This window comes from Engystomops pustulosus, chromosome 4 (genome assembly GCF_040894005.1).
Source record: "Engystomops pustulosus chromosome 4, aEngPut4.maternal, whole genome shotgun sequence".
Lineage (NCBI taxonomy): Eukaryota > Metazoa > Chordata > Amphibia > Anura > Leptodactylidae > Engystomops > Engystomops pustulosus.
The window spans coordinates 117,636,847-117,660,681 of NC_092414.1; the positions used below are offsets into that span (position 1 = coordinate 117,636,847).

The 23,835-nt window shown below is 42.3% G+C and overlaps 1 protein-coding gene across 4 annotated transcripts in view; it reads right to left on the reverse strand.

Moving 5' to 3' along the window:
- CDHR3 (cadherin related family member 3) overlaps window positions 1-23,835 on the reverse strand; it is an 83,749-nt gene that overhangs the window by 33,329 nt on the left and 26,585 nt on the right. For 2 of the 4 annotated variants that reach the window (XM_072147176.1, XM_072147177.1), the window contains exon 2: window positions 5,791-5,978. Coding sequence is in view for 1 of the 4 variants with exons in the window: in XM_072147175.1 (XP_072003276.1) it covers window positions 5,791-5,978; window positions 17,057-17,105 (237 nt within the window). In the remaining 3 variants the exon portion in view is untranslated. Of the gene's footprint in view, window positions 1-5,790; window positions 5,979-17,056; window positions 17,227-23,835 lie in introns of those variants that run through there. The other 2 variants (XM_072147175.1, XM_072147178.1) reach the window with 2 other exon arrangements.

Genomic DNA, 23,835 nt, shown 5'->3' on the forward strand with positions numbered 1-23,835 from the left:
GGCTGAATATACAGTACAGACCAAAAGTCTGGACACGCCTTCTCATGAAAAGAGTTTTCCTTATTTTCATGACTATAAAAATTGTAGATTCACACTGAATGCATCAAAACTATGAATTAACACATGTAGAATTATATACTTAACAAAAAAGTATGAAACAACTTTGGCTTTGATTACTGCTTTGCACACTCCTGGCATTCTCTTGATGAGCTTCAAGAGGTAGTCACCAGAAAAGGTTTTCCCACCACAGGTGCCCTGTCAGGTTTCATAAGTGGGATTTCTTGCCTTATAAATGAGGTTGGGACCATCAGTTGTGTTGTTCAGAAGTCAGGTGGATACACAGCTAATAGTTCTACTGAATAGACTGGTAGAATGTGTATTATGGCTACAAAAAAAGGAGCTAAGTAAAGAAAAACAAGTGGCCATCATTACTTCAAAAAAACTGGGAAAACTTAGAAAGAGTCTTTAAGTGCGGGTGCAAAAACCATCAAGCACTAAAAAGAAACTGGCTAACATGAGGACCGCCCCAAGAAAGGAAGACAAAGAGTTCATCCGAGTCATCAGCCTCAGAAATCACAGGGTAACAGCAGCTCAGATTAGAGACCAGGTCACTGCCACACAGAGGTCTAGCAGCAGACACATGTCTACAACAATTGGTAAGAGGAGACTTTGTGCAGCAGACCTTCAAGGTAACATAGCTGCTAGGAAACCAAGGACAGGCAACAAGCACAACAGAACACAAGGAATGGATATTAGACCAGTGCAAATCCGGGCTTTGGTCTAATGAATCCAAATATGAGATCTTTGGTTTCAACCACCGTGTCTTTGTATGAGGCAGAAAAGGTGAAGGAATGGACTCTACATGCCTGATTCCCACCGTGAAGCATGCAGAAGGAGGTGTGATGGTGTGGGGGGCTTTGCTGGTGACACTGTTGGGGATTTATACTGAACCAGCATGGCTCATGTTATTATAGTTTGTACGGTTGAAAAAAGACACATGTCCATCAAGTTCAACCAAGGGAAGGGATTGTATAGGGAAGGAATTTAGGGGATCAATTCTATATAACATAACCATCAATGTTATTTAGGTGTAAAAAGGCATCTAGACCCTTCTTGAAGCTCTCTGTTGTCCCTGCTGTGACCAGCGGCTGAGGCAGGCTATTCCACAGATTTACAGTTCTCACAGTAAAAAAGCCCCTGTCGCCTCTGGTGCTTAAACCTTGTTTTCTCTAGACAGTGCCCCATCTTCTGTTGATTTGATTTAATCTGGAACAATTTACCACCATATTTTTTGTATGGACCATTCATATATTTATATAAATAAATCATGTCCCCTCGTAGTTGACTCTTTTCCAGACTAAATTAATCTAGTTGGTTTAATCTTTCCTAATAACTGAGACCCTCCATACCTCTTATCATTTTTGTGGATTTTTGTAATATTACATCCCTATTCCGAGAGTTCACACTACTTTTGATACATGGCTTTAGAGACAGCTGATTGACATTGCATGCTGTTATTTAATCTATGATCTACTAGTACACCCAGGTCCTTCTCAACAAGGGACTCTCCTATATTTACTCTCCCAAGGACATATGTTGCATGTGGATTATTAGCCCCCATGTGCATAACCTTGCATTTATCCAAATTGAACCTCATTTGCCAAGTAGATGACCAAACACTCAGTTTGTCCAAGTCACCCTGCAGCCTATGAACATCCTCCATAGACTGTATTACACTACACAGCATCTTGCATTTTACAATCTTACATTACCACAGCATCTTGCTGCGGAATGCTATCCCATCTGGTTTGTGTTTACTTGGATCATCATTTATTTTTCAACAGGACTTTAAACAGGATTTTCCACAAACACACCTCCAGGCTGTCTAAGGGCTTTTTGACCAAGAAGGAGAGTGACGGGGGGCTACGCCAGATGACCATACCTGAACCTAATCCAGATGGTTTGGGGTGAGATGGACTACAAAGTGAAGGCAAAAGGGCCAACAAGTGGTAAGCATCTCTGGGAACTCCCTCAAGACTGTGGGTAGACCATTTGAGGTGACACCTCTTAAAGCTCATCAAGAGAATGCCAGGAGTGTGCAAAGCAGTAATCGAAGCAAAAGGATTTAGAATGTAAGACTTATTTTCAGCTGTTTCACACTTTTTTGTTAAGTATATAATTCCACATGTGATCATTCATAGTTTTGATGCCTTCAATGTGAATGTACAATTTATGAAAATACAAAAAGCTCTGAATGAGAAGGTATGTCCAAACTTTTGCTCTTTTGCTCTGTATATGCATGCCGCACTTTTCAGTCTTTCAATTTGCATACATTTGGAAAAGCACTGTAAATCTGTATATTTCACCAACACTTGATATTTTGTGTGGCTCCTTAAAGGAAACCTACCATGAGGATTCAGAAGTAGATCTGATGGTAGATTTCTCCTGCCTGCCTCTGCCCTAATCTGTAATGTAATAATTCTGGAACATAACCTAATTTGTTAAAAACCTTATTTTTATAATATGTAAATTAACTACAGAGGCTACTGGGGCATGATTTAGCCTCCCAGCCCCTGGTCAGGCTAGTACAGTCATGGCCAAAAGTTTTGAGAATGATACAAATGTTAATTTTTACAAAGTGTACTGCATCTGGCTTTATCATGGCAATTTGCATATACTCCAGAATGTTATAAAGAGTGATCAGCTTAACAGCAATTAATTGCAAAGTCAATATTTGCCTAGATAATTAACTTTATCCCCCAAAACACATTTCAACTTCATTGCAGACCTGCCTTAAAAGGAGCAGCTAACATCGTTTCAGTGATTGGTCCATTAACACAGGTGTGGGTGTTAATGAGGACAGGGCTGGAGATCAATCTGTCATCATTAAATAAGAATCACATCACTGGACACTTTAACAGGAGGCTTGGCATTGTTTCTCTTCTGTTACCCATGGTTATCTCTAAAGAAACACGTGCAGTCATCATTGCACTGCACAAAACTGGCCTAACACGGAAGAGTATCGCAGCTAGAAAGATTGCACCTCAGTCAACAATCTATCGCATCATCAAGGAATTCAAGGAGAGAGGTTCCATTGTTGCCAAAAAGGCTCCAGGGTGCCCAAGAAGGACCAGCAAGTGCCAGTACCGTCTCTTAAAAGTGTTTCAGCTTCGGGATCGGGCTACCAGCAGTGCAGAGCTCGCTAAGGAATGGCAGCAGGCAGGTGTGAGTTCATCTACACACACTGTGAGGCGGAGACTCTTGGAGCAAGGCCTGGTGTCAAGGCGGAGGGCAGCAACGAAGCCACTTCTCTCCAGAAAAAACATCAGGGATCGGCAATGACAAAGCCCTCATGGACAGCAGGATTCAAGTTGAAAACTGTGCATTTATTCCAGAAAAACACCAGTATCAAACAAAATATCAAATAAAATCCTTGCCTGTCCGGCTCTAACTAAACGCTTGGCGGCCCTCACTAGCCACTGGAGGGCTTCTCCCTGCCAGCATGGAACATACGTTCAGTAACCCTGTTTCACTCACGTGTGGCTCTCACACAGTCCAGCTTCTGTGTCTCCAGGTAGAGAGCGACTTCTGACTGCTCCACACCCTTCTTTAAGGGATTGCACACCTGGTGCATTGTTAGACCCATTACAATCTGGAAGCTTTGGCTGGAGCAGTGATCATACTCCTCTCCTGCAATTAGGGTCCTGTACCAGGTCTTCCCAGAGACCAACACATGGAAAACAGCTTCCAGTTTGACCCAATTCACATTGTGGTCGCTGTAATACACATAAACCTTCATTTTCTCTCCAATTCAATAGTGACCTTGTCACAATATATATATATATATATATATATATATATATATATATATATATATAAATCCAATAATATGAAAGCTAAGAAAACCATTTAGCCAATCCTGTTGCCTTTACTGCCTTGTAGATAATTCCTTAATGTTCATCAAGTGCTTCGGCAGTTTTGGTTTTGTACTGTGGGCAGACCCTCTGTGCTTCTTTGTGTACATCTGTGAGCTCTGCTGAATAGATGCAGCCTGCAGTAGAAGAGTTATGACTCATCAAGCTCCCTTTCCCTCCTTGTCTTTGTCAGTGTGGATTGACTGTGATGAGAGTGGAAATGAGGGTGATATCACAAGGATATCCTGTAGCACGTATCCAGGACTACTCCCGAGTTGCTCCAATTCTCTGGAATGCCCTTCCCCGGACTTTCAGACTAATACTCACCCTCCAAAGCTTCAAACGTGCTATTAAAACCCATCTCTTTAGGCAAGCCTATCACACTCGCTAGCTGCTTGAATTGTCAACTCTCCCTTTACTAATCCATCCTATGTTCTATCTCCCATCTGTTATCTGACAAACAGCTGATATATACCAAGCTCCAGGCTCCTCTGCAGTCTTTTTCACCTAGGACCCAGTAAATAAGATGGCGGTTGATGGCTGGTTCAAGCAGCAACATCGTTGTTTAGTAAATTATTTATTAAATAATTTTATATTGTTCCCTTATAAAGATTGGCTGGACCATTATACAACCTCTTGTGTCACCCCCTCATCCTCATAGTCTGCAAGCTCTTGTGAGCAGGGCCCTCACTCCTATTGTTCCATATGACTGTTTGTTCTTTGTAATGTAATATAGTTGTATATGTCCCCTATGATGTGTAAAGCGCTACGGAAATTGATGGCGCTATATAAATAAAGATTATTATTATTATTATTATAGAGATGGCAGCTGTGTGGGCAGCATGCTGAGAACAGGGAAATGCAGGAGATTTCAAAGGAGGCAAAGACACAGGTACATATACATCCCAAAATATAATAGAAGATATTTATTGAAAAGTGGCCAACTACTTTAAGTGCAGGACTCTTATTGACCACCTAGCTGCAACCTTCTACAGTACAAGTCCGTGAATTAAAGTTAACCTAGGGTAAGTCCCAAGAAACTTACACAAGATCTTTCCTTTGAAGTTGGCAAAGTCAAATCATAAAATAGGCCATTGAAGTCTTTGTGGTAATATGAGAGTCAATATCCTTTTTTTAAAATGCTACATTCATGCTTAAAGGAAACCTACCATGAGGATTCTACTTTCAGAAGTATATCTGATAGTAGATTCGTCCTGCCTGCCCCTGCCATTATCTCTCATTTAATAATCACCGAACCTAACATAATGTGTTAAAAATGTTAGTTTATTAATATGTAAATTAATCTTCATATTCCCAAAATTTTGTTTTCAACAACTTAGATTAGGTTCCAGGATAATTAAATTACAGATGAGGGCAGAAGCAGGAAGGAGGGATCTACCATCAGATCTACTTCTAAAAGTAGATTCCTCATGGTAGTTTTCCTAATGACTAAAATAAAAGAGTAAAGGTAGGATGGAAGAAAACGAAGAGAAAATCTTGATATACTCATACAGGTGTACTTAAAGCACATCTACCATCAGTTTAGTGATGGTAGATGCGTCCTAGTAAGAAGTTCTTGAGGAACAACATTCTTTTATTCTAACTTCTTTTATTCTAACTCTATATCCCCTGTAGCTCTAGCACTCCTGCCCGCCTCTGCCCCCCGCTAGCGCTATGAGGGTTGTGTATACTTTGAAATATTAGACTCCCTGAGGCGCTTGGGTGACATAGCCAGGCTAATTTGCATAACTTGTATAACTTTTTCACTTATCGTGACATATAGAGTTATAATATAAGAAGTCCAGAGGATTTTTTGTCAAAGTATGGTTTTTTTTAGACTATAGTATCTCTAGAATTATTTTTATAAAATGCTTACCGAATAGTTTGGAGGATTATTATCAATTCTAAAAGCACTGGTAAGTGGATTGCTGTTAATTATGCTGGGACCGACAGATAAGGATGATGTAGAGTTAACAGAAAATGTGTAAACCACTGTTCCAGATGGTTGGTTTTCTGCCAATGTCGTTGTATTAGGCAGTCCGATGAACAGTAACGTGCCTCCTCCTTTTAAAAAAGATAAGATACAATTTGAAAACTTTGAAAACTTTGTTCAAACATCTCACAATATGACTGACTTGACCAAACAATTATGTGCTGTTCATGCACACATTATCGCTGAGGCTAATAACTGGCTGATTGGTTTATATTTTTCCCCATGCATTTGAATTATCATAAACTAATACAGGTGCACTAAGCTTATCCTATCTTTATGAAGAAAGACAAAAATACTTAATGTATAAACTTATCTCTCAATCACCTTGATTCCATCCCCATGGCTACTTTCACAATGCACAAATTTTGGCAATATTTTGCATCCGTATTTTAAACCTTATAAATAGCATAATATATACTATTATGTATACCAGGGGCCTCAAACTCAGCCAGATAAATAGGTCTCAATTAGAGATGCACAGACCCAATGCTCATCTCTAGTCACATTCGTTTCAGAATGGATATTGATCTATACCAGGGGTGCACAACCCGCGGCCCGCTGTCCCTCATTTTGCTCCTGCTGCCTGCAGTTTCTAGTGTAGCAGCAGGGCCGCGATTATATTTACTGAATAAAACAAGTGTTCCAGTGGCGTAACTACAGCTGTAGCAGGGGGGCCCCAGACGTGTAAATTATTACAGGGGCCGGTGGAGAGGAGTCCCGGGCCCATCACTTAATCTGTCCCTGCCCCATGCCCAGTGATTAGCAGGTCCAGCAGCCCATCCGCCCCCTTCCCATGCCGACGGAGAAGAGGAGGGAGTGAGGTTTATTAATTTTATGCTTCCCTGTGTCCGGCCCCACTCACCATATATATCCATCCCCACTACTTCTTCTGATTACAGCTGACTAACCCAGCCTGCCACACAGGGCCGGCTCCAGGTTGCAGTGGGCCCCTGGGCGACAGCGCCTCACTGGGCCTCTTAGCAGTGAACTCATGTGGTGGCATTAAAAACGCAGAACCTTAAGATACCAATATTAATATACAGCCCCCCATGCTCCATTAATTAATATACACCCCCCCCTAGGCTCCATTAATTTATATACACCCCCCCCAGGCTCCATTAATTTATATACACCCCCCCCCCACCCCAGGCTCAATTAATTAATATACCCCCCGCGCCCCATGAATTAATATACCCCCCACCCCTACACATACTGGCTCCATTAATTAATAAAATACACATTATTAGTGGCCAGAAAAAATTAATAAACGCTAACTTACCTCAAGGGCTGCTCGCATCTTCTTCATCTGTTACATCTTCCGAGTGACAGCAGCGTCTACTGTGCATCAGCAGGGACACTAGCGGCGTGACGTCATCACGTCGGCACCGTCCTGCACAGTATAAGACGCTCCGCGGCAGAAATACATCGGCCGCGCCGATGCTATTATGTTTTGTGCAATTCCGCTTGCGGTGCCGCCCCCTGTCAGCCGCGCCGGCAGTGTGAGTGCAGCGCTTATCTCAATTACATCGGCAACAAGTATGCCGATGTAATTGAGTTAACTTATGTTGCCAGTTTGTCCCGTGGGCCCCTCTGGGACCTCTGGGGCCCCGGCACTTGCCCGGGTAAGCCAGGTGCTGGCACTAGCCATGCTGGCACACCCACCTCATACGCGACCTGCCCATCTGTGTGTATGTTGTATATCCTGTATATGTGTGTGTGGAGGGGAGGAATATAACTGGGGGCAGCAGGGAGGGACTAGAACAGGGGGCCGCAGGGGGGGAGTAGAACTGGGGACAGAATGGGGGAATAAAACTTGGGGCAGAGGGGGGGAATTACAACTGGCGGGCAACAACTGGGGGCAGGATCGCAGGGAACTAGAACTGGGGGCAGCAAGGGGGCAGTAGAACTGGGGGCAACGGGGGAACTAAAACTGGGGTAAGCTGGGGGGCTAGTACTGGGGGTAGCAGGGGGGGACTTGAACTGGGGCAGCAGGGGGTTGCTATAACTGGGGGCAGGAGGGGGCATCTAGAACTGAGGGCAGGAGGGGAGACTAGAACTGGGGGCAGGGGGGGGCTAGAACTGGGGGCAGGAGGGGGAAGCTAGAACCAGGGGCAGGAGAAGGCTGTCTGAGTGAGGTGAGAGAGAAGACCTGGGGGGCTAGGTGTCTGTGGAGGGGGGAAGAGCAGTTTTATAATAGTTATATTCTTGTACATAGGGGCAGAAGTATAGTAGTTACATTCTGGTACATAGGGGCAGTATTATAGTAGTTCTATTCTTGTACATAGGGAGCAGTATTATAGTAGTTCTATTCTTGTACATAGAGGACAGTTTTATAGTAGTTCTATTCTTGTACATAGGGGGCAGTATTATAGTAGTTATATTCTTGTACATAGGGGGCAGTATTATAGTAGTTATATTCTTGTACATATTGGGCAGTATTATAGGAGTTATATTCTTGTACATATTGGGCAGTATTATAGGAGTTATATTCTTGTACATATTGGGCAGTATTATAGGAGTTATATTCTTGTACATATTGGGCAGTATTATAGGAGTTATATTCTTGTACATATTGGGCAGTATTATAGTAGTTATATTCTTGTACATAGGGGCAGTATTATAGTAGTTACATTCTGGTACATAGGGGCAGTATTATAGTAGTTCTATTCTTGTACATAGGGAGCAGTATTATAGTAGTTCTATTCTTGTACATAGAGGACAGTTTTATAGTAGTTCTATTCTTGTACATAGGGGGCAGTATTATAGTAGTTATATTCTTGTACATAGGGGCAGTATTATTGTTGTTATATTCTTTTCACCTCTGGCAGAAAAAAAGCAAGTATTGGTCCCGTGCAGCAGATAATAATTTCCACTATCATAAAAATCATTATCATTAAAGGAAACCTACCATTTCAAATGGTAGGTTTAAGCTGTAAACACCGTGCACCAGCTCAGGGTGAGCGGTATTGCGGTTTTAACACTTTTTAAACTTTATAGCAGAAGCCGCTTCGGCGCTGCGCGCGACAGTGCGCGCGCAACGCCTGCGGCATTTCCTATGTAGGCGCGCGCACGATCGTGCGCACGCAGCGCCGAAGCAGTTTATGCTATAAAGTTTAAAAAGTGTTAAAACCGCGATACCGCGGTTTTAACACTAACGAAACTAAGCACCGGCCCCAGCTCATCCTGAGCTGGTGCTCGGTGTTTACAGCTTAAACCTACCATTTGAAATGGTAGGTTTCCTTTAATAATATGTTTGTGCACTGTATTGTAGTCTGAGGTCTAAGTTACTAATTATACAAATGCAGTATTATGCAGTAGTGGTTTCTGGAAAGTATTTACTCTGTACTATGATTTTTGGCACATCTAGGGTTTTGGTTAATAGTGCGACCCCCTGAAGGGTAGCAGCATGACATTGCGGCCCTTGGGCCGAAAAAAGGTTGTGCACTCCTGCTCTATACAGTATGGAGATTTGTGCTTTCTGGATTTTACGGTCTAAAGACTTTTGATTTATTATTTGCAGGATGTAGCTGTTTGTTTTGGATTGACGTACTTAGATCTCTGTAGATACATAAAAGGTGAAAGAATGACACTTAATATTTGTGTAAATAGAAACACTATTTTTCTTTTAGTACACAATACAGAATTATGTACACACTTCAGGTAACAAAGTGTTCATTGACTAAATATTTAACCCCTGAAAACCAACCTCTCTTTGAATTTCTGTGTTTTACTGTGTTCCAAAAACCATAGCTTATCTGTAGTAAAATGTATTCCCTATTGGAACCATTTACCGTATATACTTGAGTACAAGCTGACCCGAGTATAAGCCGAGACCCCTAATTTTACCACCAAAAACTGGGAAAACCTATAGACTCGAGTATAAGCCGAGGGTGGGAAATGCATTGATCACAGACCCACCCCCAAAATATATAGCCAGCAAGCCCGCCGTAGTATATAGCCAGCAAGTCCCCAGTAGTATATAGCCAGCAAGTCCCCAGTAGTATATACCCAGCCTGCCCCCAGTAGTATATAGCCAGCCTGCCCCAGTAGTATACAGCCAGCCTGCCCCCAGTAGTATACCGCCAGCCTTCCCCCTGTAGTATACAGCCAGCCCCCAGTAGTATACAGCCAGCTTGCCCCCTGTAGTAAACAGCCCAGCCTGCCTCCTGTAGTATACAGCCAGCCCAGCCTGCCCCCAGTAATATACAGCCAGCCCAGCCTGCCCTCAGTAGTATACAGCCAGCCCAGCCTGCTCCCAGTAGTATACATCCAGCCCAGTCCGCCCCAGTAGTATACAGCCAGCCCAGCCTGCCCCCAGTAGTATACAGCCAGCCCAGCCTGCCCCCAGTAGTATACAGCCAGCCCAGCCTACCCCAGTAGTATACAGCCAGCCCAGCCTTCCCCCAGTAGTATACAGCCAGCCGAACCTGCCCCCCTGTAGTATACAGCCAGCCCAGCCTGCCCCCTGTAGTATAAAACCAGCCTGCCCCTTGTAGTATACAGCCAGCCAGCCTGCCCCAGTAGTATACGGCCAACCCAGCCTGCCCCCTGTAGTATACAGCCAGCCCCCAGTAGTATACACCCAGCCTGCCCCATGTAGTATACACAACCAACCTGCCCCCTGTAGTATACAGCCAGCCTGCCCCCTGCAGTTTACAGCCAGCCTGCCCCCAGTAGTATATAGCCAGCCGGCCCCTTGTAGTATACAACCAGTCTGCCTGCCCCAGTAGTATACAGCCAGCCTAGCCTGCCCCCTGTAGTATACAGCCAGCCTGCCCCCTGTAGTATACAGCCAGCCTAGCCGGCCCCCAGTAGTATACAGTGAGCCCAGCCTGCTCCCAGTAGTTTACAGCCAGCCCAGCCTGCTCCCAGTAGTATTCAGTCAGCCCAGCCTCCTTCTTCTGGATTCCGCGCCAGTCTTTTGTCTTCGGTAACATCCTGCAGGGCACGGCCATGCACTTCCCGGCCGGCAGGCGCATAGTATGACGCGGCCGCTGCTGACGTCATACTATGCACCGGCCGGGAGAAAAACATGGCGGTGCCCTGCAGGATGTTACCGAAGAAAGAAGACAGAAGACAGAAGAGGACCCGTGCTGACATCGGGGGGCAGTAGCGCGGACATCAGGGCCGCCGGTGGGTGAGTATTGACTCATGTATAAGCCGAGTTGAGGAGTTTCAGCATTTTTTGTGCTGAAAAACTCGGCTTATACACGAGTATATACGGTAATATTTGTTTCAGTATACTGTGCAGCTAGAAAAATATATGTAGAATGGCCATTTTCTGACCAGCCTTGTATTTACAACGTTCACTGTACAGACTAAATAACACATTGGGGCATATTTACTAAGGGCCGGGCGCCAGTTTTCCATCAGACTTTGCACATTCTTTTAGGTGTAAACAGCTTTTCAGGTATTTAAGAAGGGTCTGCACCACAATTGGCAAACCCCGCACACTACACAGGCAAACTGCATTTGGGACAGTTTCCACTGCTGTCAGTAAATGTGCCCCATTCCGATTATTATTTTAGTCAGTATAAAATACACAGAGATATCACATTTTCATGTTTTTTTCTTTAGTCCTAGTACTTTAAAAAAAAAAAGTTAAACTTTAAATAGAAATTCCTGTTGTGTACACAGATGTGTAAGGGGTAATGTTTTGCATAATGATTGGTCGTTTTTATTGACACCGTTTGGGGAAATGTATGACATTTTTTTAAAAATAAATTAAAATTTTATTTATTTAAAGTCACTTGTAACTTTCTAATTTGTGAGACAACACTTAGACATGTGTTAACTGTTGGTAGGCTTTTATATACATCTTGTTTTTCGTAAGCTTCACTTATTTGGACTGAAGATTACATAGGTACTCTAAAGGTCACGGCAATTTTAACTACAATAGGTTTAAGATGTTTTGCAACTTTAATAACAAGAAGTAGCATGTCAACACCTAACTTTTTACATGTGTAATATATTCATGTGTAATGATGTGTACAATATTACTGAGAGGTAATACATCACCTAGTATATACTTGCTTTGTGTAGAAACGTTTTGTGTGTATGTACACCTTTTCTGTGTATGTAAACTAACAAATCATATAACTGTGTCAGTCTTTAACAACTATAACAAATGTTTCGTACCATATGTTTTCCATTTAAAGACTTTTAAAAGCACTTTTAAAATCACTGTATACGGATATTGAAGGTCATAGGGAAATTCTAAGATGAATGGATCATATGATACAAGATGCTATTCATTATACCTACTACCCATCCTTAAAGGAAATGAACCAATTAAAAAACATTAAAAAATATACAAATACTCACCTTTGTTCCTCTTTATTCTGATCCTGGTGCTGTCCGTAGCTAAGCTTGACACATTGGGATCACCTTGAAAAGAAAGTTATAATTAGCAGCCAGGACTGCCGGACATCTTGTCCATGCGCCCTGTGTTGCTAATTAGAACTTTCTTTTCTAGAAAATCCTGGAATGTCAAGTTTAGCTACGGACAGCACCAGGACCAAGACAAAGAAGAGCAGGGATGAGTATTTGTAGGTTTTTTATGTATTTTAACTGGTTGATTTCCTGTAACTTTTCAGCTTGAAACTTAGTTATCTTGTGTAATGGTGAGTAGTTTTAACCCTTTCAAGACGTAGCCAGTTTAAAGCTTAAGGCTCAGCCCCATTTTTTGTATTCTGACATGCGTCTCTTTATATGGTTATAACTTTTGAACACTGTTACTTATCAAAATGATTATGAGATAGTTTTTTCTTCACATGTTGTACTTTATTTTAGTGGTAAATTTAGACTGATAAGTTTTGTGTTTATTCATAAGAAAAAAATATAAACTGATGAATTTTTAGAAAAATTTGCCATTTTCAAAATTCAAATTCAACTCGTTTTCAGATAGTTTTAGCACTTAAATTATGAGTTGACTTATTTGGGGATAATTACAGTTTTTAATGAAATTTTAAATATATTATATTAGAAACTCTCTTTATATCAACCCATTTTCAAATCTGCATCTCTCAAACTATCAGAAACAGCTATTGTTAACCCCTTGCAATCTTCGTAGCAATTTAATCAAAATAGAGGTGAAATTTAGAATGGTCCGATTTTGCCTGTAATACGTTCATTTAGCTCTAAAATTTTGTTATACAAAAGAGACACCCCTCATGTGGCCATTACTTGTTTTATGTGTGCACAGCGAGGTGCAGAAGGGAAAGAGCGCCCCTGCAGGTTGCTAGGATTCTAGTTTCCGCTTTGGTGCCATTTTATAGTCTATAAAATTTTCATTTTTTTTCATTATTGGGGCCATGCAAAATCTTTCTTTTTTTTTTTTTGCTGGATGAGCATTTTCCAGTTTTTCCATTTTGGGGTTACTATGCCCTATTGTTGAAAATTTATTAACTATTTTTTGAGGGCAGGAGTAGAAAAGCATCAATTCTAGAATGGATTTTTAATTTTTTTTGTAGTTGTTCACCGTATAGCCTAATAATCATGTTATCTTTAATCTATAGGTAAATATGATTACGGGGATACCATACTTTTGGGGGCATGTTGTACTTTGCAACGGTATCATTCTGGAGTACATATGTTTTTTTGCTCACTTATTATTTTCTGTGGAACGAAATAGGTAAAATGATGATTTTTGGTGGGTTTTAACAGTTTTTTTATGTTGTTGATTGAGCATGTTCAATAATAATCTTTTACATTTTTTTTCTTATTATATGTCTTTTTATATGTTTATAGGCCTTATGGGCATTTTTATAAATTTATTTTTATTTAAGAACATTTTTTATTAGCTCTACCATGGGACATGAAAAAGCAATCATCTGATTACTTGTTCATGATAATACCCTGCAATGCTGATGGAGACTCGACAGGGAGGTATGTATTAGTCATCTACCATCAGGTAATCTGATGGTAGATGTCCTTTAAAACCTTACCACTCAGTGGTGGATATATCCATCACTGAACTGTGGCGCTGAGCGCTCAGTGGCGGATATAGTGTTTTATAGTGTATGCATCACAATCCCACTACATTGGTCTATCTCTAGACAATGCCTCCCCAGAATTAATTTCAGCATTTGCCAAGAACCCTCTTAATTAAAAACCTGTGCGGTGTCTTTCAAATTACAATTCACTGCCTGCTATGAATTATTGTAAAGCACCTTACATAAATACATCACCTTAACCACCAAACAACATGCAAAAAAAAAGGATAGAACTCAATATATAAATAAAGCAACAGGATTAGAGTCCCTTTACATATACATACAGTATCCCACATGATTTTACATGTTTACAGAGCCCTCTAATTCACAAATATACAGTATCCACCATGAATATAGACATATACTGGGATCTCAGTGATGAATATAGATCTATATACTGTGGCCCCTTACAGAGAGATCGATGCACACTCAGTCCCCTTACAGAGATCTATATACATTGGGCCAGATGTATCACTGTTCTGTGCTCAAGTTCCGTTGTTGCACCTTAATTATGGCGCATTGTTGTGTGATGAAATGAGTTCTTGGCACCAGGAGAAGGACCAGAACAAAACATGGAGACATGCATAATTAATTATCAGAGGTGGAGCACTAGAGCCTCATTGGAATATATTATAAAATCCTTTTTATGACTAAACTACCAGTTATTGTCACTAACTAAACTGTACTGAGATCACTAGTAAAGAGCCCGGAGGATGGGAGTCAAGTGGTTGATTTCCTTTAAAGGAGCTTCCCACAAACCAAGTTAGGCACTATTCACACGAGAACGAGGGGTTGGGGCGCTCAGTGAAAGCCATAAAATACAAGCCCACAAGAAAATTTCACTGAAGGGAGGCCCTGCCGTGGACATTTCATTAAAGCGGCCTCTGCAGTGGTTATTTCATTAAATGGGGGCTCTGCTGTAGACATTTCATTAATCAAGGGAGGCTGCTGCTAAAGATTTTACTAGTGTGGGGAAGCTGCTTCTAGACATTTTATTAGTGAGGGGAGGCTGCTGGACATTTTAGTAGTGTGGGAAGCTGCTGCTGGACATTTTAGTGAGGGGAGGCTGCTAGACATTTTACGAATGTGGAGAAGCTGCTGCTGGAAATTTTATTAGTGAGGGGAGGCTTCTTCTGGACATTTCATTGATAACGGGGAGCTTTTTATTGATTAGGTAAAGCTGCTGCTGAACATTTTATTAGTTAGAGGAGGCTTCTGCTCAACATTTCCTTAGTGAGGGGTAGCTGCTGCTGGACATTTTAATAGTGAGGGATTATAGGTACGTGTGGGATGCTATATAAAAAGGGGGATTATTCTAGCCCCCTTCTTATAAAGACAGACAACAAAAAGGGGCACTATCAGGAGGGGGCTACAGAAAAGGGGGCAGCTGCAGGAAAGGGAGCATTTTAGACTGGGGGCTGCTGTAAATGGCACTTTATACGCGTTGGGGTTAGATATGAGGTATTTGCAAGGTGAACAATTTTTTCCCCAGGGACCATGGTAAGGGGGTTACCCAACCCAGTCCCTGGAAAAAAAATTTGGGTGCAGCCGGTCCATGTACCACTACTGTAAGGTACTAGATTTCACTAATGTCTGTGTCACTGACTACTAGTGTGTGAGACAGAATCAGCCTGTATAGTGTCAGTGATCTGGCACAGTGATAGACCACTTCAGAATAACAATCATAAAAGTCTTCACAACATGAAATAGATATAAACATATATTCATAATGTCAAAATTATAATAATTATAATTAATAATGATAAAATAATCAAGCTCCAAAAAAGAGACATATTGAGAATATTCTCTTATTTAGATGGGTGTGTGGTATAATGTAAATTGCGGCATTTTCGTCGGTTTCCCTACTTTTTGGGGATCATGCTGGGGCGGGCCGTCAGACGATCCGACGGATTCGGACTACGCGCAGGGTTTTAACTTAAATTTGTGTCGCAAGCCATGCACTTACATGCACCAGGAAGAAGAAGGTGAACTCCGGCGGACCTGATCAGGGAAGCGACACATGCAGGAAATCGGGCGCACGATCTTCATGAATCGCAACAGAGTTCATCCTCGTCAGACAGTCCGGATCGGGGATCACACAGGGACCAGGTAAGTTAATGTGCCCCATTATTTATTACTTTATAAGTGAGAGTGTAAAGAAAAGGAGGGATAAGACAGGAGATATAAATAGAAAAGGCCATTTTAAATCCAAAGGGTTACATAAAAGTAGGCAATATATGTAGCGGGCTACAGAAATGGAGGCAGTATAATTTGGAGTTAAAGGAATTTGGACATTATAAGTAAGGGGCTACAAGAAGAGAAGAAGTGTTAGTAAGGGATCAACAAAGAGACATTATATGGTGTGTGTCCACAAACATTATACGAGGGGGGTGTTGTAGGAAGGGGCCATTATACTATTTGAGTTATACTATATATACTATAAGTTGTGTGGGCTACTAAGAAAAGATTACTAGAGCAGACTGAGGGATGGGGTAGAAACAGAGGAAAAAGTGTGACTTAGGGCATGAACATTTTCTGCAGCAAACCGCGTCTTATTTTTGTGTTTCACCATACTTTAAGTTGGGAGGTATGTCAATGGACCCTCAACTTCAACAGTCATGAAAATCCACTGAATTAAATACATGGCTGGTTACTTTCTATGAGCTCCACTGAAGTCAATAGAAGTCATAAAATATGGGTATAGCAGAGAATTCTCAGTAAGAAAAGGAGACTGTCTGCAGGAATTTAAAATTAGGAACCAAATTCTTGTTTTATTTGCAAATTAATTAAAAGCAATTGATTTTGTGGTAAAACCTCTTTAAGGTTCTAGGTGTCATACTAGAACATATACAGTTAAACACAGTGACAACATGGTAGTATGTAGGAGATCTTAAATAGATCTTGTGTTTCAGTTATTTCTATCTATAGGACAACAATTCAACTCAAAGTACAACCATGTCCACATTTTAGCATATATTTCTTTTGTGAATAAGTCTCCTCTTTCTTAAATCTATAAATTTTTTTTAAAAACAGTATCAATGGTCTCTTCATAAATGTCATTACCCACTTATAAAAGCAAGTAACATTATGTACTGTAAAAGATCAAAAGCTTTTCAACATACATATAAAATGGCAATTACATATTAGAATCTTACCAGGGCCTATGACACCAAGCAGAAAATAGAGGAACGTGAGTTTCTGCATCTTCAAAGAAGAGTCTGTATTGTGTGTGAATGTATGTGTACAGTATCACAGGACTAACTAGTAGAATGTCTGGCTTTACCTGCCCTTCTGTTACCTAATCTCCTCCTCTGCCTGGAGAGAAAGCTGTCCAGTAAAAAATCAAACAGATAAAAAAGCGTATCTAAGGGAGAACTTAAACACCTAGTACTAAGTGTGTGACACTAGTCTGCTCAAGCGGAAGCATGACTTATTTGACAGTAAGATTTTATTGGGTTTAAGTGTCTGATGTGTAGGTTTTAGATACATAGAACAAGTAACCATGTACACAGGCAGAAATGCAATATAAAAAATTAAGGCTGGGTTCACATCATGTTGTGACCCTCCATTGTAAGTATCTGCTGGGAGGATTCACAACATGTCCTTATGATGAAGGGATATCCAGCTATTTGCTAAAGTGGGATACAGTCCTCTTCCCCACCCGAATGTAGTAGGATGAGTAAACATCGGTAGGAGCCAATGATTGGTTGCCGCTTATGTCCAAAGTGTTCCCCTACTGTCCTCATATGGACAGTGACATCACTGGGTACCTTCCTTCTGCTAAGCGAGATATGCGCTCAGCAGAGGCTGAGGGAATCCGCCTCCTTTGGAGTTTAATAGCCGCCACTGAGCGGATGTGGCACTCAGCAGGAGGCAGCAGGATGAAATAACATGGCCTGCTTTTTACACAGTATACAACGTATAATGGCAAGGCAGAGGCAAAAACAATACCTGCGTCTGTCAGTATATGTCAATGTTAACGCTCTCTTTTCAAGTGGAATCCATTTGGGCATACTAAGAGACCCCCCAATGACTGCTGAGAGGAATTTTAGCATGGATGTTGCTAAAAGGAAAATCCATGCCAAAATCTGTCAAGTATGTCCAGCCTAAAATTATCTTGACTGTGGTAAAAACATAAGCCTTGCTCAAAGCCTGCATTTGTAATTCACTCTGTAAATGAGGGATACAACTAAGATACTTCCCTCTGCTGTTACTGTGATTCCTGCAGCTTGAAAATGTGACAATAGCTCCATCATGTGGCATTTATGTGGACACTTGGCCCACATTTATCAAAACTAGTGCAGTCTGCCTGTGGAGTGTGCAGAGTGGGCAAGATTATTTAAAACTTCATTTATCTGGTGCCCCCTGCAATGCTCTGGCAGGGTGCACTCATTTATTTTGGTGCATTTTACTGCAAACTAGGTGCACATGTATTTATAAAGTGTCTGCGCTAGTATTGTGTCGCAGCTTCACTATGCACACCACAACACCATCCTGTGCACAGAAAGAGGAGTTGTAGCGCGTACTTGCACCGACCGCCAAATTTATGTTGGCAAGTCCAACAGAACCCCTTGGTGCACACCCCTTGAACTGGGTGCACCAGAAAAAATCTGGTGGACTTGCAACATCTGACCTTTGGGCCTAGTCTTTCTTTGGTGGCTGTTGACAGTCAGGGCCCAGAATACCGGAGTGCCTGGCTTATGCAGCTTGGGCACGCTATGGTCACAGTGCTTGGTATTGGGACCAGGGGACAGGCCTACAACCTGGCAGGTTTCCAGCAGGTGGTGTGTGCAAGAAATATGGAGGGAGAGACTGATGCAATAGGTTTCTCCCTGGGGCAAGCCCTGAGGTGTATGTAGGACTCCCTGGATGATGAAAGATGGGAAGCCTGTGATGGTGATGCAGCCCTATCCAGGGATTACATGGAGGCACGTTGTGCAAATCATCTTACAGTTCTTTATTCAACTTCAAACGGCAGACAACGGCCTTAACTTCAGTATACAGCAGTACGTCAGCACTCTGGATGGCTCATGGAGATAGCTGGTCCTCAGGAAGTGGCCTGACACACTTCTGCTTCCTGGTATTATGACACTGGCTGTTGCAGCACAGACATTAGCTGCTCCCTCCTCTGCTTACTGGAACTGACATGTGTTTCACAGGCACCCCTTGCGATCCATACCGCAGATAGCAGGTGCACCCGTGCCCCTCTGCGCTGCCCCGGCCCCACTCCTGTGGACTCACCTCTCCAAGCTCCCGCTCCCTTCTGGACAAAGCGTCGTGCGCAGCCCCGCTCCCTAGGCCACGCATGCGGCGGTACTTCAAGATTTAAAGGGCCAGTGCACAGGTGATTGATGCTGGCCTTCTTGCGGGAATGCATTTAATCCAGATCTTCAAGCCATTCCCTGAAGAGAAATCCCTCCTGTGTATCTTGCATTCATGTGTATCCTGCATTCCTGTGTATCCTGTTGTCCTGTGTGTAGCAATATGTTATATGCTATCCTGGCCTCTAGGGGTCTCACTACTTGTGTGTGTGTACAGTAAAGCAGGTAGCAACTTGTTGGTAGACAGACATGAGTATGTGACATGTGTAATGGCAGCTTGTTGAATAAAGAGCCTGAGACCAACCACAGTGTGTGAAGCCAATACAGGAGAGTCAACTAACAGAACATGGTGGCAGCTGGGCACAGAAACTGTGTATAACAAGTCTGCATCTCCTGAGAACCTGTGTGAGTCACAGCAACTGTAAGTACAGAGTCCCTGATAAGACTGAACAATGGAGAGTGGCCTGAAACCCCCTCAGACACTGGATGTCACTTCTTCCAATCTGTCACAGACCTGGAGACACTGGAAGGAAGAGTTCACCCTGTATGTGGATCTGACAGTGGCCCAAAGGGATGAGAAGAGGAAAGTAAAGCTCTTTTACTACCTTATTGGGGAAAAGGGGAGAGAAATAGCCAAGACCCTAATCCCAGAAATCTCTGACAGTCTGGTGCTAGAGGACATTGTGCAGGCATTTGACAAACACTGTGACCCCAAAAAGAATGAGACTGTGGAGAGATACAAGTTCTTCTCAAGGGATCAGGAGGTTGGGGAGAATGTGGACAGATATGTGACAGAACTGAGGAGACTGGCGGCAACATGTGGCTTTGGAGAAATAAGAGACTCTCTCATCAGAGACAGGATAGTGTGTGGCATCAGAGACTCTCACCTCAGAGAAAGATTACTGAGGGAGGAAGAGCTGACATTAGTGAGATGCCTGCAGATCTGCAGGGCGGCTGAGCTGACAAAGGACAGCCTGAAGATGATGGAAGCCACCAGTGATGAGGCAGTACATGCGGTATATGGGAGAGCCAAAGCAAGGCCCAGTTTCCCGGAAAGCACCATCCAGTGCAGATATTGTGGGAAAAGACATGAGAGAGACAAAGAGAAGTGTCCTGCATATGGTGAAACCTGCAGGATTTGTGGGAAGAGGAACCATTTCTCAGCTCTGTGCAGACTAAAACGGAGCAAACAGCACAGACAAGTGCACACAATGACACAGGACACAGACAGTGATGAGGACATTACATGGCTACAGCTGCAGCCTGCAACAGAGAATGTCCATGTGCTCAAGCAGCAAGTAGCAAAGGAGGTGAAACAGTTATTTGCAACCTTTTTGTTGGATGAGCAGCCCATTAGATTTCAGCTGGATTGTGGAGCAAGCTGCAATGTAATTCCATGTGCGCTGCTGAAAAAGCAGGTTTCCATTGAGCCCACGGACAAGGTACAACAAAAGTGTTTTGAAACCAATGGGGACCTGCAAGCTTAAATTAAGGAACCCATGTAACAAAAAGAGTTACAAGGTGGAATTTACAGTGCTGCCTGGTAGTGATCATGTACCATTACTGGGTGTAAAAGCAGTTCAGGCGATGGACTTAATAAAGGTGCAGACACACAACATAATGGCTGTTGAAGTGTCCCAGAATATACAAAATTCAAAACCAAAAATACTCGATCTTGAGACTATAAAAACAGAATATGCTGATTTATTTGAAGGTGATGGGTGCCTAGAAGGTAAATATAAACTAGAAATTGATCACACGGTGCCACCTACTAGATTACCGGCAAGAAGGGTGCCTGTAGCTTTAATGCAACCACTAAAAGAGGAGCTACAGGATCTACGGGAGCGAGGAATGATAGCACCAGTCCTGAAGAGCACAGACTGGATCAGCAGTTTGGTCATAGTCAAGAAACCATCTGGTAAATTAAGAATATGCATTGATCCTAAGCCACTGAATAAAGCACTGAAAAGAAATCACTATCCAATGCCTACAATAGAAGATATTCTACCAGATTTATCAAAGGCTAAAATATTTTCAGTATGTGATGTAAAAAATGGATTCTGGCATGTAGAACTGGATGAAAAATCAAGTTCACTGACTACATTTTCATCCCCTTTTGGACGCTTTAAATGGCTAAGAATGCCCATGGGACTAAGTCCTGCTCCAGAGGTGTTCCAGCAGAAATTGATGCAAGCCTTGGAAGGACTCCCTGGAGTCAAAACAATAGCAGATGATATACTTATAGTGGGAGAAGGGGAAGACATGGAATTGGCCATCAAGGATCATGACCAGAAAATGATACAATTTCTGGAGCGATGTAGAGCAAAGCAAATAAAGTTAAACAAGGAGAAATTCAAACTGAAAATGACAGAAGTCCCATATATCGGACATCTTCTTACCTCAAATGGTGTAAAACTTGACCCGGAAAAGGTAAGGGCAGTACAAGACATGCCTACCCCAAAGGATGTTTGTGGAGTTCAGCGATTTCTGGGGATGGTAAATTACCTATCAAAGTTTTGCAAGCATCTAGCAGACATGTGTGAGCCACTGAGACAGCTTACACACAAAGATGTCCTCTGGGAATGGACAGAATCCCAGGAAAGTGCTTTTCAGGCAGTGAAGAAGGCAATTGCAGATGCAACAATCCTAAGGTATTTTGATCCAGATAAAGAGGTGGTGGTACAATGTGATGCTTCAGAAAAAGGCCTTGGAGCAACATTGATGCAAGCGCAACAGCCAGTTACATTTGCAAGCAGGGCACTAACACCAACAGAACAGGGATATGCACAGATTGAGAAGGAATTACTGGCCGTGGTATTTGGGCTGGAGAGGTTCCACCAGTACACTTATGGTCGCCGAGTGACTGTGCAGTCTGATCACAAGCCTTTGGAGAGTATTACCAAAAAAACGCTACTAAATGCCCCAAAGAGACTGCAGCGCATGCTCTTACGACTTCAAAAATATGAGTTTGACATTTGCTTCTGTCCGGGAAAAGACTTACTGATTGCAGATACTCTAAGTAGAGCTTACCTACCCATCACAAAGGATGAAGAAAAAGGAATGGAAAGCATCAATATGGCTGACTACCTAGCAGTGTCAAAGGAAAAACTGAAACAAATTCAGACATTTACAGAGAAAGATAAAACTCTCCAGATTCTCAAAACGGTCATTGTGCAAGGCTGGCCAAAGTACAAGCAGCAAGCGCCAAAGGAAGTCTCTCCATTCTTTCACACCAGAGATGAGCTTTCAGTTCATCAAGGAATCATCTTTAAGGGAGATAGAGCTGTGATACCAGAATCGCTCAGAAGAGACATATTAAAAAACTTTCACTCTACTCATCTAGGCATTGAAGGCTGTCTACGCCGTGCACGGGAATCTGTCTATTGGCCAGGTATGAATGACCACATTAAAAATTACATAGCACAATGTGAAATATGTGCGTCACATAGTGATAAGCAACCGAAGGAGACATTGCAACCATATGCAATTCCAAAGAGGCCATGGTCAAAGATAGGCACGGACCTCTTCACATGGAATGACAAAGAATATCTGATTACAGTGGATTATTTCTCCAACTTCTGGGAAGTGGACTATCTGCAGGATACAAGAGCAAGAACGGTGATTAAAAAACTCAAGGCCCATTTTGCCAGGTATGGCATTCCTGACACTGTGTTCTCTGACAATGCTGCTCAATTTACCTCCGAAGAATTTAAAAGATTTAGCACGACGTGGGAATTTGACCATCAGACATCATCTCCAGGATATCCCCAAAGTAATGGGAAAGCAGAGTCAGCAGTAAAAGCAGCTAAAAGACTAATGCAAAAAGCAAAGCAGGCAGGTTCAGATGTATACCTGTCTATACTGGATCACAGAAACACCCCCACACAAGGCCTCCACAGCAGCCCAGCTCAGAGGCTCATGAGTAGACGGACCAGGACACTCTTACCAACTGCTAGTCATTTACTTAAGCCAAAGCTTGTGAAACAAGTTGATGATCAATTGAGGAAAAATCAAGAGAGGCAAGCTTTCTACTATAACAAATCGGCAAAAGATCTGCCTGAACTTCAGAGAAATGATAATGTGCGGATCCAGCCCAGCAGCAAATATGACAAGCACTGGCTAAAGGCAAAGGTGGTCCAGAAGCTGGGGCCTCGCACTTATGAAGTTGAAACAGAGGAGGGAAGGAGACTAAGGAGAAATCGCAGACATCTGAGAAAAACGCAGGAACACTATGATGCTTGGCCATTTGAACATTATCCAGATATCCAAGACAATGAGACGGCAAGCACAAGCCAGGAGACAACAGGGGCAGCTGAGAATGAAGCTGCGAGGAGTGAGGACAGTAACCAGAGAGAAGACAGTGTGACAGAACCAGAAGAACACTCAGATGTTTGTGGCAAAACATCTTATGTTACACGAGCTGGCAGGATGATAAAAAGGCCAGCTCACCTCAAGGATTACACCTAAATAGACTTATTATGTTTTTTTTATTATTGTTTCATGTTTAACAGTTTTCTTATATTTAATTGTTCCATTTAAAAGAGAAAGGATGTAGCAATATGTTATATGCTATCCTGGCCTCTAGGGGTCTCACTACTTGTGTGTGTGTACAG